Here is an 18,804-nt window from a genome sequence, read left to right on the forward strand (position 1 = left end):
TTGGGTGTATGGAATTTCCCATAATAAAATGTTCTTGCAGTGTTTGTAGAATGGAAGCATGTATGTATATAAAGAAATGTATATATACAAATATCTGTTTTAAATGATACATTAAAAATGTTAGGAATTCTAATCCCAAGCATTTTATTGCTTTTTAAAAAGGGAACTGTACATGGTCAGATCATGGAAGGATAGCTCCATTCCTCCCTGACCTTGGTCACAGGCCGCCATGAGGAGGGACTGCTCCAGTCCTCCAGTGGCCACTGCCATCTTCCTCATCACTGTCCTTGGCTTTGGAGTCCACAACCCCAAGTGGCCCGAGTCTAGACTCTATCAAATTCCACACGGATAGCAACAATGACTGCATCTGATGTGTGCTGCTGGCAATCTTAAGCCCAAAATTCTTCAAAGATTAAACAGCCATATACATTTAAAATACATAGAAAAATAATATAATTAGAATGTATACAAAGTAGATTACAAAACAACTTCACTACAAGAAATACATCATATCCAAGCACAAAAATGTGGAAATATACATGAAAGGATATATGTTTAAGAAACCACATTTTTATTTCTAAATGCTGAGAAGGCATAGACTACTAAATTCTGGATTACTGATAAAATTTCAAAAAGAACTTGATTTTGCTAGCAGAAATTTTTACCCCATTCTCAAGCTTCTATAAACAGTTCTTGAAGGGATTAGACAGCTGTTCCTCTTTCCAAATTCTGTTTAATTTCAGCTGTGTATTTCCCATAGAATCTTTCGGCTTTCTTGTTGAATTTGGCATTCCTTTCATTAATGTAGTCGATATCTGCATCATCATTATAAGGACGTCTCCGGCTATATTTGTCTCGTTTTTCAATCCTGGGGAAAGAAGAAAATTTACAAAATTCAAAATTGCCTTCTCGTTTGATCTTTTTTTTTTTGGTAAGAATTATTTTATTTTTTTTTTGCACACAAAATAAACATTTTCTAAAAGTACATACAAACAAAAAGATGCATATCAAACATATTAGGAAGGCTGCACATGGGAAGGCGGGGAATAGAAATGGGGGGTGGGAATTAAAGAAAATAAATGAGAGGGGGACTTTGTATGGATCAATGATAACAACTCAATCCTCTATTTGACAAAGAAGAAGGAGAAGGAAGAGGAAGAAAAAGAAAAAGAAAGTGGGATAAAGGATCAGAAAGGGAGGAAAATAGAAAAAATTAGTGTATGACTCCAGGGTAGACCTGTTTTGTTTTCGCTTGGTTGGTTGGTTGGTTTGTCAGTTGTATTTTTCATATGTTTCGCCATGTTGGCCAGGCTGGTCTTGAGCTCCTAGTCTCAAGTGATCAACCCGCCTCGGCCTCCCAGAGTACTGGGACTACAGGCGTGAGCCACCACGTCCAGCCCCCACATTGCTTCTGGCCTCTGTGGTAGGCCTCCCAGATGCGGCGGCCGGGCAGAGGCGCTCTCCACATCCCAGACGGGGCGGCCAGGCAGAGGCGCTCCTCACTTCCCAGACGGGGCAGCCGGGCAGAGGCGCTCCTCACTTCCCAGACGGGGCGGCCGGGCAGAGGCGCTCCTCACTTCCCAGACGGGGCGGCCGGGCAGAGGCGCTCCTCACATCCCAGAAGGGGCGGCCGGGCAGAGGCGCTCCTCACTTCCCAGACGGGGCGGCCGGGCAGAGCTCCTCACATCCCAGAAGGGGCGGCCGGGCAGAGGCGCTCCTCACTTCCCAGACGGGGCGGCCGGGCAGAGGCGCTCCTCACTTCCCAGACGGGGCGGCCGAGCAGAGGCGCTCCTCACTTCCCAGACGGGGCGGCCGAGCAGAGTCGCTCCTCACTTCCCAGACGATGGGCGGCCGGGCAGAGTCGCTCCTCACATCCCAGACGGGGCGGCCGGGCAGAGGCGCTCCTCACATCCCAGACGATGGGCGGCCAGGCAGAGACGTTCCTCACTTCCTAGACGGGGTGGCGGCCAGGCAGAGGCGCTCCCCACCTCCCAGACGGGGCGGCCGGGCAGAGGAGCTCCTCATAACCCAGACGATGGGCGGCCAGGCAGAGACGCTCCCCACCTCCCAGACGGGGCGGCGGCCAGGCAGAGGCTGCAATCCCAGCACCCTGGGAGGCCAAGACAGGCGGCTGGGAGGCGGAGGCTGCAACGAGCCAAGACCACGCCACCGCACTCCAGCCCGGGCAACACCGAGCACCGAGTGAGCGAGCCTCCGTCTGCAGTCCCAGCACCTCGGGAGGCCGAGGCCGGCAGAGCACTCGAGGTCAGGAGCTGGAGACCAGCCTGGCCGACATGGCGAAACCGCGCCTCCAGCCAAAGGAGAAAAACCAGGGAGGGGTGGTGGCGCGCGGCCGCACTCCCAGGCAGCCCGCAGGCCAGGGCAGGAGAATCACGGGAGCCGGACGCAGGTCCCTGCAGTGAGCCGAGTTTACTCCAGCCTGGGCCACAGAGGGAAAGGACGGACTGAAGGAAGGAAGGAAGGAAGGAAGGAAGGAAGGAAGGAAGGAAGGAAGGCAGGCAGGCCGGCCTCTTTTGATCTTAATAAAACACGACCAAACATAATCTACATTTAGAATAGCACATGTTGTGAGGGCTAGAGGAAGCCAAGACAGTTTTCATCAAGTTCAAGTTGAAACTGAATTAATGGCACAACTCAGAATATGAACTGTGAAATCCAGTAAATACAAATTCATCTTCAGAATGCTAGAGCAATGACTCATTGTTGGGAATTTGACTGTACTGAAAAACCACTTAAAAGAAGATAACTTTGCAACCTACTCATCTGACAAAGGGCTAATATCCAGAATCTACAATGAACTCAAACAAATTTACAAGAAAAAAACAAACAACCCCATCAAAAAGTGGGCAAAGGACATGAACAAACACTTCTCAAAAGAAGACATTTATGCAGCCAAAAGACACATGAAAAAATACTCATCATCACTGGCCATCAGAGAAATGCAAATCAAAACCACAGTGAGATGCCATCTCACACCAGTTAGAATGGCCATCATTAAAAAGTCAGGAAACAACAGGTGCTGGAGAGGATGTGGAGAAATAGGAACACTTTTACACTGTTGGTGGAACTGTAAACTAGTTCAACCATTGTGGAAGTCAGTGTGGCGATTCCTCAGGGATCTAGAACTAGAAATACCATTTGACCCAGCCATCCCATTACGGGGTATATACCCAAAGGACTATAAATCATGCTGCTATAAAGACACATGCACACGTATGTTTACTGCGGCACTATTCACAATAGCAAAGAGCTGGAACCAACTCAAATGTCCAACAATGATAGACTGGATTAAGAAAATGTGGCACACATACACCATGGAATACTATGCAGCCATAAAAAATGATGAGTTCATGTCCTTTGTAGGGACATGGATGAAACTGGAAACCATCATTCTCAGTAAACTATCGCAAGGACAAAAAACCAAACACCGCATGTTCTCACTCATAGGTGGGAATTGAACTATGAGAACTCATGGACACAGGAAGGGGAACATCACACTCCGGGGACTGTTGTGGGGTGGGGGGAGGGGGGAGGGACAGCATTAGGAGATATACCTAATGCTAAATGACGAGTTAATGGGTGCAGCAAAACGACATGGCACATGGATACATATGTAACAAACCTGCACATTGTGCACATGTACCCTAAAACCTAAAGTATAATAATAAAAAAAATACAAAATAAAAATAAAAATAAAAATAAAAGAAGATAACTATTGGCTGGGCATGGCGGCTGTAATCCCATGCCTGTAATCCCACTACTTTTGGAGGACAAGGCCTCCCAAAAGGTCCTCTGGGAGGATCACTTGAGCCCAGGAGTTCCAAACCAGGGCCTGAACAACATAGGGAGACTCCATCACTATAAAAAAAAATTTTTTTAATACATTTTCTAAAAAAGAAGATAACTATAACAATATTAAATAGGCCAGGTGCAGTGGCTCATGCCTGTAACCCCAGCACTTTGGGAGGCCAAGGCAGGTAGATCACCTGAGGCCTGGAGTTTGAGACCAGCCTGGTCAACATGGCGAAACCCTGTCTCTACTAAAAATACAAAAATTAGCCAGGAGTGGTGGTGCACGCCTGTGGTCCCATTTACTCAGGAGGCTGAGGCAAGAGAATCGCTTAAAACCGGGAGGCGGAGGTTGTGGTGAGCCAAGATCGTGACACTGCGCTCCAGCCTGGGCAACACAGTGAGACTCCGTCTCAAAAAAAAAAAATTATATTAAATAATAACCACAGCTAATACTGAGTGCATAATATGTGCCAGACACTTTTTTTTTTTCCTGAGATAGGGTCTCGCTCTGTCGCCCAAGCTGGAGTGCAGTGATGCAATCACAGTTCACTGCACCCTCCACTTCTTGGACTCAAGTAATCCTCCTGAGTCTCCCAAGTAGCTGGAACTACAGGCATGCACCATCATGCCCAGCTAATTCCTGTATATTTTTTGTAGAGAAAGAGTTTCGCCATGTTGCCCAGGCTGTTCTCAAACTCCTGGGCTCAAGCAATCCTTCTGCCTCAGCCTCCCAAAGTGCTAGGATTATAGGCAGGAGCCACCACGCCCAGCCCAGACACTATTCTTAATACTTTTCATGTATTAACTCCTAAAATATATTTTCATTCTGCTCTACCTAATAGTCGCCTCTATCATATTAAGAAACACAAACCTAAGTGAGGAACATTTACTACAACATTCTTGCTTCTTCAAATCAAACAGCATTGTGGTTAAAGTAAAACCCTTGAAGAAGGATCATTTTTTTAGACCTTTCCCCTTCAATAATAACAATTCAATTTCATCAATATTCTTCATCTCCATTCCAAATCAGATATATTCAACCCATACTTGCTATCCATCCCCAAACCACTATAGACAGGTCAAAAATTAGCAAGTATAACTGTATAATTTCCATCTTTTGAATTCATTCTAAGCACGTCAGATACAGGTGCATATTCTAAGTGCATTTTGTCATGAAGTATTTACAACGTCAGGCTGCTCTACTGAATACTTACTGTTTTTCCAGATCTATGACCATCCTGTCAATTTCCTCTGTGGAAGGCACATGTGTTCCATGAAGAAGACTATTGGATGTTGGGAAAAACTCTTCTCCACTGAAAAGACAGCAAAATGAACTTACAGTAACACTATAAATGCTCCATTTTCAAATTTCAAACTAAAGCACCATACACAATAAGAAAATATACACATATATTTACTGTGAGATCCTAGTTTAATTTTTTTTCTTTAGAAACATACAGGCTAGGTGCAGTGGCTCACGTCTGTAATCCCAGCACTTTGGGAGGCCAAGGCAGGCGGATCGTTTGAGGTCAGGAGTTCAAGACCAGCCTGGCCAACATGGCAATACCCTGTCTCTACTGAAAATATAAAAATTAGCCGGGCATGGTGACACACACCTGTAGTCTCAGCTACTCGGGAGGCTGAGGCAGGAGAAGCACTTGAACCCGGGAGGTGCAGGCTGCAGTGAGCCAAGATCGCCCCACTGTGCTCCAGCTTGGGCGACAAGAGTTAGACTCCATCTCAAAAAAAATTTTTTTTAATTAAAAGAATTAAAATAGGGCCGTGTAGAGGCCAGGCGCAGTGGCTCACGCCTGTAATCCCAGCACTTTGGGAGGCTGAGGCGGGCGGATCACAAGGTCAGGAGTTTGAGACCAGCCTGGCCAACATGGTAAAACCCCATCTCTACTAAAAATACAAAAATTAGCTGGGCGTGGTGGCAGGTGCCTGTAATCCCAGCTACTTGGGAGGCTGAGGCAGGAGAATTGCTTGAACCCGGGGGGCAGAGGTTGCAGTGAGCCAAGATCACGCCACTGCACTCTAGCCCGGGCAACAGTGCGAGACTCCGTCTCAAAAAAAAAAAAAAAAAAAAAAAAAAATTGGGCCGTGTGCAGTGGCTCACGCCAATAATCCCAGCACTTTGGGAGGCCAAGGTGGGCACATCACCTGAGGTCAGGAGTTCAAGACCAGCCTGGCCAACATGGTGAAACCCCGTCTCTACTAAAAATACAAAAAATTAGCCAGGCGTAGTGGCGGGCACCTGTAATCTCAGCTGCTTGGCAGAAGAATCACTTGAACCCAGGAGGCGGAGGTTGCAGTGAGTCAAGATCGTGCCACTGCACTCCCGCCTGGGCAACAGAGCGAGATTCTATCTCAAAAAAAATAAAAATAAAAATAAAAAATAAAAAATTACAGAATTGAAAGGAACCTAAGACATCATCTACTCCAACACCTTCACTGCACAGATCAAAGAGCCAACAGGCAGAGAGGCTCCAGGACGTATCAGAGGTCACAAAGTGGTAGGAAAGAGCTGGGATTAGAGCTGCATCCTGAGGTTATTGCCTTTTCCACTAAAACAAGCTGCCAAACTACAGCAGCCCACCACCTGTTTATGAAAAGAGGACACATTTATGAATCCTCTGCAGCTGCTTTTGCACTGCAGCAGCACAGACGAGTAGCTGTGACAGAGACTATATGGCCCACAAAGCTGAAAATATTTACTATCTGGTCCTTCACAGAAAAAGTTCATCAACCCCAGCACTAAAGCATTCTGCCTCCTAAAATAATATCTAAGTAACTACGACAATCAGGGTGTTAACCAATCAACAACCAGTCTTAGAATGCCCAGTTAAGAAAAAAACAAAAAACAGGTGATTACTTTAATTGCTGTGAAGTAAACAATAAACAGTGCTGTCAAAACAGAGACTAGGCCTGGCACAGTGACTCACACCTGTAATCTCAACCCTGTGGGCGGCCACGGAGGGAGGATCCCTTGAGGCCAGGAGTTTGAGACGGCCTGAGCAACACAGTGAGACCCCGTCTCTACAGAAAAATTAATTAGCCAGGAATCGTGGCACATGCCTGTAATCCTAGCTACTAGGGAGGCTGATGTGGGCGGATCCCTTGAGGCCACCAGTTTGAGGTTACAGTGAGTTATGACAGTGTCAATGCACTCCAGCTTAAGCAACAGAGCGAGACACTGTCTCTTAAAAAAAAAAAAACAAGGAAGGGCCAGGCGCAGTAGCTCACGCCTGTAATCCCAACACTTTGGGAGGCTGAGGTGGACGGATCACTTGAGGTCAGGAGTTCAAGACCAGCCTGGCCAACATGGTGAAACCCCATCTCAGCTAAAACTACAAAAATTAGTCGGGCATGGTGGTGGGCGCCTGTAATCCCAGCTACTCGGGAGGCTGAGGCAGAAGAATCACTTGAGCCTAGGTGGCGGAGGTTGCAGTGAGCTGGGACCACACCATTCACTGCACTCCAACCTGGGTGACAGAGCAAGACTCCATCTCAAAGGAAAAAAAAATCCAGAAAAAATAGAGACCATCCTTAGGCAACTGTTAATAACCTATACTTTAGCATTAAAGCATGTTTCTATTTATGTACATGTATACACACACACACACACACACACAAATACATCCACATCACCTCAGGTTGAAAAAAGGACTTACTGTTTTTCTCTCAGTCTCTCATATGTTTCCATGTCAGGTTTGATCTGCTTGGTCAACCGATGATACTGGCGTAACTGGGCAGCAGCATAATCTAAAAATATAAAATGAGAATCAGAGATAATATGTTTCCTTGTTTGGACCTTCCTATTGAGAGAAAAATCTAAATTATCACAGGTGAGTATCTTTTATCCAAAACGCTTGGAATCGGAAGTGTTTCTGATTTTTTTCAGATTTTGGAATATCTTTATTATACTTAAACTCAAAATCTGAAATGCTCCAATCAGCATTTCCTTTGAGCATTATAGCACCATGTTGGCACTCAAACAGTTTTGGATTTTGCAACATTTTGGATTTCAGATTTTCATACTAGGGATACTCAATCTGTGTGAAGTAATATATGCCCATAACACTATTCTAAGCATAGCTTCTATCCTGAAGATGCTGACAAACAGACTTTGATAAATTTTATCATCAAGTATTTAAAAACCTGGCTAACTGAAGTACAGCCTTTTTTTAACTTCTCTCGTAAGAGACATATTTGTACTTTTCTTGGTCTTAAGCCTCGTCAAGAATATCCCATGAAGCACAAGAGGCACATCCTTTCTTGAAACCAGAAACAATGAAGGAAATGACTGTCTAACAGCCCAGTCAATAAAGTTCAATAAACGTCAATCTGACCTGAAAATCCCAGATCAGGGTTTTTCCTCTTCTTTTTCCTCTCCCATCTTTCTGCATCTTCTGCACTGATCTCCAGCAACTTCACTTTCTCATAGTCTTCTCCTCTTGCTGCACATTCCTAAAAAGAAGAAAAAAGCTGACACCTACAATTATGATACATGCAATAATTTGATCTACTTTACATCAAGAAAGATCCAATAAATATCAACCAATACTTTAATAGTATTTTTTTAGTTGGAGTTTCACTCGCTCTGTCACCCAGGCTGGAGTGCAGTGGCGTGATCTCAGCCCACTGCAACCTCCACCTCCCAGATTCAAGGGATTCTCATGTCTCAGCCTCCCAAGTAGCAGGGACTACAGGCATATGCCACCATGCCCGGCTAATTTTTTTATTTTTAGTAGAGATGGGGCTTTACCATGTTGGCCAGGCTGGTCTCAAATTCCTGACCTCAAATGATCTGCCAGCCTCAGCCTCCCAAAAGTGCTGGGATTACAGGCATGAGTCACTGCATCCGGCCACTTTAATAGTATTTAAAGGAAATTTGGGAATATACTATGGTATATAAGTGAGCACATGATACTTATTATCAGGTGTCAGACCTTGTTTTAAATGTTTTACATGCATTAACTCACTTAATTCATAATGAACTCAAATAATTATTGTTACAGTCCCTGTTTTATTGATGAGAAAACAGAGGTACAGAGAAGTTAAATAAACTCACCCAAGGTGTTGCAGTTGGTACTGAGCAGAGCCAGAATTTCAATTCTGGCAGCTTGGCCTAAGAGCCAGTGTATACAACCACCATATTGTAGTGTCTTGATACAACAGAATGATTGACTAAATCACTTATGAAGATAGAATAGTTCCTCACCTTTTTCTTTTCTTCTTCCTGTAGTTCCCACTCCAAACGAGCTTTTTTGGCTTCCCAGTTTGCAGGTAATTTTAGTCTTTTATCTTCTTCCACAACTTCCTGGTGATTTAATTTACGAGCTTCATTCTAAAACCATAACACAAGAAGTCTGTCAGCTAGAACATGAAAATAAATCCAGATACATCTTGCCTTCTTTGAGGAGGGTCAGGCAGGACATATTAATAAGCTGACCCCATTTTATCCTAAAAGCAATAGAGAGCCATCATAGGATTTTAAGCCAGGGAATAGCCTAATAGGGTCTACATTTTTATGCAGTCCAGAAAAATGTGTTGAGTTGCACTGGTTTGCTGTTCCAGAGCCCTGGAGGTTAAAATCAGCTTTGCCTCTATTGAGTCGTGTGGTCCCTTTTTATTGGATCAGAACAAGGTTTTGCAATATTGGAGACCATACTATAGTGGCACTTAAGTAGACTTTATTTGGCATTAATATTAAATTAGCCAGGCACGGTGGCTCACGCCTGTAATCCTAGCACTTTGGGAGGCTGAGGCAGGTGGATCACCTGAGGTCAGAAGTTCAAGACCAAGCTGGCCAACATGGCGAAACCCCGTCTCTACTAAAAATACAAAAATTAGCCAGGCATGGTGGTGCACACCTCTTTAATCCCAGCTACTCGGGAGGCTGAGGCAGGAGATTCACTTGAACCCAGGAGGCGGAGGTTGCAGTCAGCTGAGATTGTGCTACTGCACTACAGCCTGGGTGACAGAGCAAGACTCCATCTCAAAAAAAAAAAAAAAAAAAATTATGTCACATGATGTGAAAGACACTCTTTTTTTTTTTTGAGACAGAGTCTTACTCTGTCACCCAAGCTGGAGTATAGTGGAGCCATATCAGCTCATTTCAACTTTCGCCTCCGGGGTTCAAACAATTCTCATGCCTCAGGCTCCCGAGTAGCTGGGATTACAAGCATGTGCCACAATGCCTGGCTTATTTTTTTGTATTTTTGGTAGAAACAGGGTTTTGCAGTTTGGCCAGGCTGGTCTCAAACTCCTGGCCTCAAGTGATGTGCCCGCCTCGACCTCCCAAAGTGCTGAGATTACAGGCATGTGCCACCACACCAGGCCTCAATTATCTTTTAATCCTAATTCAAGAAAAAAGCCTCAATTTGGGTTAGAGGATTTAAAACCTATCTTAATGCCTCTAATGCTTTCCAAGTTCCCCTCCTTTTAAATATTTTCACAGTTCACATTGACAAATGAAAAATGAAAGGAATTTTCCATTTGAAGTACCATTGAAGAGTCTTTTTTTTGTTTTTTTTTTGGAGCTGGGGTAGCAGGGAGAAGAGTCTATTTTTAAATAAACTTAATTGCATAAAGCAAAATAAGTGTATCGTCTTAAGGAAAACTTGAGTTAGGCATTCCTTAGGTCACAAGCTGGTGGCAGTTTGTCCAGGAAGCCCTGCCTCCTAATTTCCAGACATGTGTTCCTTACACAATCACTCTAAATATTTAAGCATGTCTTTTTAATTGTTTATTAGATTAACTTTCCCTCGGCAAAGAGAGATACTCCTCCCAACTACCATCCCTAGTATATTCTTGGCCCTGGAAAAGCCCTGCAATTAAAGACACCAAGAACACACCTATGGTCAACAAAGTTGAGTCTGTTGCACACAAGAGAGCAAACCACGGCGAACCATGGGCATTTGAGTGACAGCGTGTTAGGAGGGGCTTGTTCCAGGATATGGGTTTGTATCAGGTGACTGAGGGGAGGGTTAAGGATGTGGATTGGGTACTGTCACAAAGCAGGGGCTTTCTACAATTAGGTACTATTTTTTTTTTTTTTTTTTTTTTGAGATGGAGTCTTGCTCTGTCGCCCAGGCTGGAGTGCAGTGGTGCAATCTCGGCTCACTGCAAGCTCCGACTCTCGGGCTCACGCCATTCTCCTGCCTCAGCCTCCCGTGTAGCTCGGACTACAGGCACCCACCAGCACGCCCGGCTAATTTTTTCTATTTTTAGTGGAGACGGGGTTTCACCGTGTTAGCCAAGATGGTCTCGATCTCCTGACCTTGTGATCCGCCCTCCTAGGCCTCCCAAAGTGCTGGGATTACAGGCGTGAGCCACCGCACCCGGCCCAGTATCTTACATTTTTATATAGGAGGCAGAAGTAACAGAGTGAGACTAATGCTGTATTTGGTAATAACAGTCACTGGTGTTAGCCAGAAGAAAGAAATATGTGGTCATTCTTGTGATTTGAAAAGTCTTCTGGCCGGACGCGGTGGCTCACGCTTGTAATCCCAGCACTTTGGGAGGCCGAGGCGGGCGGATCGTGAGGTCAGGAGATCGAGACCACGGTGAAACCCCGTCTCTACTAAAAATACAAAAAATTAGCCGGGCGTGGTGGCGGGCGCCTGTAGTCCCAGCTACTCGGAGAGGCTGAGGCAGGAGAATGGCGTGAACCCGGGAGGCGGAGCTTGCAGTGAGCCGAGATCGCGCCACTGCACTCCAGCCTGGGTGACAGAGCGAGACTCCGTCTCAAAAAAAAAAAAAAAAAGAAAAGAAAAGTCTTCTTTGTTTTATCTCACTACAACAGTCAGAGTGATGTTGGGATTTTGTGAAACCATGGCCTGTCAGGTCACTCCATGCTGAAACAGGGGCTGCTTTTCTCTTTCTCTGCTCCAACTGCAGCCAGCTATTTGCTGGACTCTTATCCCTAACACAAATTCTCTTTCTTTGAATTTGTTCCCTTTGCTTGGATATCTCTTTCTCTAACTCCTTTAGCTGTCTGGCTTTCAAACAGTAGTTTAGGTGTCACCTATTACATGAGGCACCCCCTGGAGACCCACAAACTGCATTCCTCTCTCCTCCTCTGCACTTCCAGGGCACTTAAACATCCGATTCCCTATCAACTGGCTGAACTACCACACTGTAGACTTTCAAAAGTTTGCCATTTTTTTATTTTCTTTTTATTCTTTTCCCCCAGAAGTCCTAAAGACAGATGATTATTTTCTTTTCACTCAAACAGATTCTGACAGAAGATTATTATTTTTTAAAGTGAACCAGGTCTCTTACTGACACTAGACAAGTTTCTTCCTGCCTCTAGCTCTACATATTTCCCTAGGTAAAATGAAGAATTTGTTAGAAGCACGGAGCAGGGAGGTTGTTAGTAATGGAGACTCCCAAACCTAACCCAGATACATTAAATTGGATGTGGGTGGGAGGGGGGCTGGAGTGAACAGGTATATTTTCAAATGTTCTCAGAATGATCCCAATGTGCTGCCAGGGTTGAGTATCACCGAACAGAGCTTTCCTCTCAGATGATCCTGCTCTGCTGGTCTGTCAGACGCAGTGGTGTGGCTTCCTCGTCCCCTCTACAAAAGCGCACAGGCTTGGCCAGGTGATGGATCTGAGCCGGCCTCCAAGACTACTCACCCGCATCAGGTGCAGCTCCCGGAATTTGCGCAGTCTCTGTTCGCGCTTCTGAGCGGCCAGCTCCGCCGCCGCAGCGAGGGACCCCTCTTCCGCGCTGTCCACCAGCACCTGCGGCAAGGAGAACTGGCTTCAGGCAGAACCGGCTCAGCTTCTCCCAGGACTGCCCAGGCCGAGTCCCCGCCAGTCCCCACAGGCTGGGCCTAGGGCCTCCACCGCCGACTTGACCCCAGTGTCTGAGCCTCCCTGAAGCGAAACTAGACTTCGCCTCCACCTCTCTCCAGGCCGCTCCCCGGAACCCTCCCTAACAAAAGCCCCAGGGTAGGGTCGGTCGAACTCACCTCGGATGCAGCGACAGCCGCCATCACCACCTTTCTCTCTTCCCACTTCCGGCAACAACATAGAGCATTTCCGGCAATCTTCAGACAACCGGGCTGATACGTACGAAAGAGCTGCCATAAGCCCCGCCCCTTCCGGGCGGCCTCCGGAAGTTGGGACTCTTTCAGCTATGAAATGTTTTGGATTGGGCAGGGTCTTGCGCAGCCGCGAAAAGTAGCCTGGGCAAGGACAGCGGGAGATAAGTCGCCAAGAAAATGATTGGGAAGAGCTCAGAATCGGACGGCTAGGAAGAAATGACCAAAAGGAGCCTGATGGAAAGCCCCCTACTCTGCACGGTGTTCCTGGAAACCGCCTTTGCAAAGACAGTGAGAGAAATCTAACATGGCTCACTCCATCTTGCTTCTAGCCTCGCAGGCCGGCTGTCTTCGCTCATTCTTGGGCATAAACCAAGCTAACCATGGGAGAATTTATAGTTTAACTTTTAAGCAAGGATGATCATAGTCCCTCCCTTAAACAGGGCCCCTCCTTGTTCGGGGGCTGAAACTGCCCTTATAAAACTAATGAAAGACCGGGAGGTTAGAATTATGAGGGGAGAATTCTGCTAAAATGTAGTTAAACGATAACCAGCCATTGTTTCGGAGGACATCGGATGTGTAACTTCCCCAGTTATTCCTGTAGATAACGTTATCGTAGAACCTAAAAGATTGGTCTTTTGAAGCATTTTTCAGACTTTGGCATTCTGGCAACTAACTGACCCCACCCAGGCTCCTGACCCATGACCCAACTGCTTCTTCTGCCCCACTCCTCCCCCAAGAGGCGGACTCAGCTGTTGAGGAGTGTAGTCCACACCCCTATGATTGCATCTCCAACCAATCAGCAGCACCCATTCCTTAGTGCCCTACCCACACCAAACTATAAAAAGCCCTAACCTCTGAGCTGACCCTTCAGGAAAACTTACTTGAGTGGTAACCCTTCTTCCCTGAGGCCAGCCTCAGGTTAATACAACTCTATACTGCAGTAGCACTTCTCAGAAATTGGTTTTGTCTGCAGTAGGCAGGAAGAACCTGTAGTGCCATTTATTCCCATGAGTGGAAAGTTCTTTCCATTTAGAGCTTAGGGTGTTGTCACTTTCTCCAAGAAGCAGGTCTTGCCCTTGGCCAGGTGTGGTGGTTCATGGCTGCAATCCCAGCACATTGCGGGGCAGAGGCGGGAGGATTGCTTGAGCCTACGAGTTCAAGACCAGCCTGGACAACAAAGTGAGAATCAGTCTCTAAATTAAAAAATAAAAATAATTTTTTTTGTTTTTTGTTTTTTTGTTTTGAGACAGAGTGTTGCACTATCACCCAGGCTGGAGTGCAGTGGCACCGATCTCGGCTCACTGCAACCTCTGCCTCCTGGGTTCAGATGATTCTCCTGCCTCAGCTTCCCAAGTAGCTGGGATTACGGGTGCCCGCCACCATGCCCAGCTAATTTTTGTATTTTTAGTAGAGACAGGGTTTCACCATGTTGGCCAGGCTGGTCTCGAACTCCTGACCTCATGATCTGCCTGCCTCAGCCTCCCAAAGTGCTGGGATTACAGGCATGAGCCACTGTGCCTGGCCATAAAAATAAATTTTTAAAAATAGAAGCAGGTCTTCCCTGACTACCCTGTCTCACTTTTAGTACTGTCATTTGACACTATTTTAATTCTCTCCAATTGCATAAGTTTTATTTTTGTCTGTTGATTTTCCATTTTTCTCATCAGCGTTATTATTGGAGAACAGCAGGGTCCACCAATCTTGTTTACTCTTACATGCTCAGTGGAGAGGCAATGCCAGAATTACTAACAGTGCTAAAGTTATTAAGATAATTCAGGCCGGGCGCGGTGGCTCACGCTTGTAATCCCAGCACTTTGGGAGGCCGAGGCGGGCGGATCACGAGGTCAGGAGATCGAGACCACGGTTAAACCCCGTCTCTACTAAAAATACAAAAAAATTAGCCGGGCGTGGTGGCGGGCGCCTGTAGTCCCAGCTACTCGGAGAGGCTGAGGCAGGAGCATGGCGTGAACCCGGGAGGCGGAGCTTGCAGTGAGCCAAGATTGCGCCACTGCACTCCAGCCTGGGCGACAGGGCAAGACTCTGTCTCAAAAAAAAAAAAAAAGATAATTCAGTAAGGTGCTGGATATAAGAGGAATATATGAAAATTATTTTTTTATGCACTAACAACTACTAGTTAGATACAGAAATGAAAAAGTAGGCCAGGTGCGGTGGCTCACGCCTGTAATCCCAGCACTTTGGGAGGCCGAGGCAGGCAGATCACGAGGTCGGGAGATCAAGACCATCCTGGCTAACACGGTGAAACCCCATCTCTACTAAAAATACAAAAAATTAGCTGGGCGTGGTGGCGAGCACCTATAGTCCCAGCTACTCGGGAGGCTGAGGCAGGAGAATGGCGGGAATCCGGCAGGCAGAGCTTGCAGTGAGTGGAGATTGCGCCACTGCACTCCAGCCTGGGCAACAGAGCGAGACTCTGTCTCAAAAAACAAAAAAAAAAAAAAAGAAAGAAAAGAAAAGTAATCCCTAAAATGAAAAGATACCTCGGTACAAAATTTAAATGGTAACATAAAAATAAAAGATAATTTGAAGTAAATTAAATCTGAATAAATGGTGGATAACCTATTTTCTGGTTGGAAGACTTAATATCATAAAAACAATATCACAAAGGAGTATCTCAAATGAGTTTATAAATGTCACGTTATTCCCATCAGAACCTCAATGGGTCATTGTTTTTGTTTTTTGGAACTGGAAAAAAAATGTGGCAAAAATCTTAAAAGTTCAATAACACACCGTGTTGATGAGACCGAAGAAAAATGAATCCTACACATATTGCTGGTAGGACTAAAAATTGATTGAACCCCTAGGGAAGGCAATTTGGCAACAGACAGAGGCAGGCGGATCACCTGAGGTCAGGAATTCGAGACCAGCCTGGCCTACACGGTGAAACCCCGTCTCTACTAAAAATACAAAAATTAGCCGGGCGTGGTGGTGTGCAGCTGTATTCCCAGCTACTAGGGAGGCTGAGGTGGGAGAACTGCTTGAACCTGGGAGGCAGAGGTTGCAGTGAGCCGAGATCGCTCCACTGCACTCCAGCCTGGGCGACAGCGAGACTCCCTCTCAAAAAAAAAAAAAAAAAAAAAAAAAAAAACCTACTCTCCATTGGTCTCCATGTTCTGTGTTCCTGAGTGCTAGCCTGAATGGACTGCATCAGTAAATTCTCTTGCCCTCTACCTTCTTGGGTCCTACCAATGCATAGTACCTACATAAGATCAGAGGTTTGGAAGAAATGAGGTCAAGGTATTTATTCTCTGGCTAGATTATGGATTTGGCATATTTCCGTAGTCACTGCTTCTGTTTGAAGACTATCTTCTATCCCTCCTGTCTCAGCCTCCCGAGTAGCGGCGACTACGGGCACCTGCCAACATGCCCGGCTAATTTTTGTATTTTTAGTAGGGAGAGTTTCGCCTTGTTGATCAGGCTGGTCTCAAACACCTGACCTCAGGTGATCCACCCGCCTCGGTCTCCTGAAGTGTTGGGATTACAGGCGTGAGCCACCGCGCCCCACCTAACCCTATACTTTCTGGATTCCCATTGCTGCTCCCTTCTTTTGCCTCTTTTGGGATAGTAGTAGTGATGGATCCCCCATTGCTAGCCCTGGTATGCTTCACTCTTTGGTTGGTTTTTCTTACCCAGTCTACAACTTTATAAACAATCCCTTGATTAAGCTCTCCTTAATTACTTAGCACATGTAAGCCTAGTAACATAACTTTCAAAACCTGTAATTCTGATAAGTGATCTTACTGAAAATAATTTTATAATTGACCTTATTTTTAAAAGACAGGGTCTCATTATGTTATTTAGGCTGGTTTCGAACTCCCAGCCTCAAGTGATCCTCCATCCTCAAACTCTTCCTCTGAGTAGCTGGGATTACAGGCATGAGCCACCATGCCTGGTTTATAATTGACATTTTTATATTCTTAAAGAATGTAAGTACCTGTAATATTGCTCTATCAAATCATCTATAACATAGAAAAAATTCCTGTTACTCTGCTATATTTGCTTTTTTTTTTTTTTTGAGACAAGGTCTTGCTCTGTTGGCTAGGCTGGAGGGCAGTGGCGCAATCTTGGCTCACTGCAACCTCTGCCTCCTGGAGGATACTCCCACCTCAGCCTCCCGAGTAGCTGCGACTACAGGCACCTGCAACTATGTCCGGCTAATACTTCAATTTTGAGGGGGTGGCAGGGTCAGAGGTAGAGACGGGGTCTTGCTCTGTTGCCCAGGCTGGCCTTGAACTCCTGGGCTCAGGTAATCCTCCCACCTCAGCCTCCCAAAGTGCTGGGATTACAGGAGTAAGCCACAGTGCCTGGTCAAATATTTGCTATTTTAATAGAGGTTAAGAAATGTCTCATTTAAATTAACTATCCATTAGGCCGGGCTCAGTGGCTCATGCCTGTAATCCCAGCACTTTGTAAAGCCTAGGCGGGCGGATCACTTGAGGTCAGGAATTCCAGGCCAGCCTGACCAACATGGTGAAACCCCGTCTCTACTAAAAATACAAAATTTAGCCGGGCGTGGTGGCGGGCGCCTGTAATTCTAGCTACTCAGGAGGCTGAGACAGGAGAATCACTTGAACCCAGGCAGCAGAGGTTGCCGTGAGCTGAGATCGCGCCACTGCACTCCAACCTGGGCGACAGAGCGAGATCCGTTCAAAATTTGGGGTTCAAAAAAAACCCAAATTAACTACATTAAACAAGCAATTCCACACTTATTTAATTACATTTATGTAAGTGCTGCAAAGAAGAAAATGTAAAAATGTATGAAGAGCTGTAACAGGGGAAACTGACTTTTAAAGTGGTAAGCTGGCTTCCCTAAAGAAAGGCATTTAAGGAAATCTGAGGAAGGAGGGGGATACGTCTGCCTTCAGGTTTTTGTTTTTGAGATAGGGTCTCACTGTCACCCAGGTTGAGATCATAGCTCTCTGCATCCTCGCGTCTCCAGCACAGGTCCAGGTTTCTCCACCCAATGCGCCTGCGCACAGGCCTAGCCCAATCGGACACATCCCAGGACTGCCAGGGGCGGGGATTGCTTGGGTTCCCCAGGAAAGGCCGGATTACGTCCGGAAAAGTGAGGCTCCGGGGCCGCCGAAAGTGAGGCCCGGGGTTCCAGTTAATTGTTACCGGAAGTGGGGGGAAGCGTTGCCAGGGGAGGGCGGAGACTGTGGCTGACACGATGGGTGACAGGCCCTTCCCTGGGGGTATCGAGGTAGGGAGGTTTGTGGCTACGTCTGTCCTAGAGAAGGAGGCGATGCCGGGGGAGAGGGAGGAGCAGACACTGGGACTGGGTCGCCAGCCGAGGGCCTCGGAAGCTAAGCCACCCCGTCTGAAGACGCTTCTCCTCACGGAGCCCAGAAGCGCGAACGGAGACTGCGCAAATCCCGGGCGCTGCGCCGGAAACGGATGCATATATAGTGTCGGACACCAGCTCAGACCTGCCGCCTGGCCAGGTCCGTGCGCGTTTGTAGTTTGTAAAGAAATGTTCTAATGTGTGTATTTCCACGTTTATCTGTATATTATTCACTTGGGTTGTCTTCTGTTTGTGTTTAACGTGAAGCCTAGAGTTGACCTTGGGAGCTTCAGAAGCAGGGTGCTAATTTTTCTTGCAAGCTATGTAGGCAGTGAAAAGAATGTGACAATGGCTACAGGAAATTCACCCTAGTCCCTCCTCTTCCCCAGAAGTGGTCACAATTACAGGTGCTTTCCTGTTCCATGCTCTATTGCACAGCCCAGGTGCATTTATGGGAACAAAACCGTAGAGGTGGAGACTGATCTCTAATAACATTCTGTAAAATGCCATCCTTCAAAAACCAAATATCCTTGTAAGAAAGTTAAGACATTTGGTCAAACTATTATTTTAGGCCAGGCACAGTGGCTCACGCCTGTAATGCCTACACTTTGGGGGCGCCGAAGCAGG

At 46.2% G+C, this 18,804-nt stretch overlaps 1 protein-coding gene across 1 annotated transcript; it reads right to left on the reverse strand.

Moving 5' to 3' along the window:
- Positions 1 to 120: 120 nt before the first annotated feature.
- SYF2 (SYF2 pre-mRNA splicing factor) lies at positions 121 to 12,895 on the reverse strand. Its single transcript, XM_003271622.3, has 7 exons — positions 12,801 to 12,895; positions 12,463 to 12,570; positions 9,038 to 9,163; positions 8,166 to 8,283; positions 7,488 to 7,578; positions 5,028 to 5,126; positions 121 to 868 (listed from the first exon to the last, which is right to left on the reverse strand). Exons 1-7 carry the CDS (start codon positions 12,822 to 12,824, stop codon positions 703 to 705), a joined length of 732 nt encoding a protein of 243 aa, XP_003271670.1. The 5' UTR covers positions 12,825 to 12,895; the 3' UTR covers positions 121 to 702.
- Between the last annotated feature and the right edge of the window lie 5,909 nt (positions 12,896 to 18,804).

The sequence above is a fragment of the Nomascus leucogenys genome, chromosome 24 (assembly GCF_006542625.1).
Source record: "Nomascus leucogenys isolate Asia chromosome 24, Asia_NLE_v1, whole genome shotgun sequence".
In the NCBI taxonomy this organism is placed as follows: Eukaryota; Metazoa; Chordata; class Mammalia; order Primates; family Hylobatidae; genus Nomascus; species Nomascus leucogenys.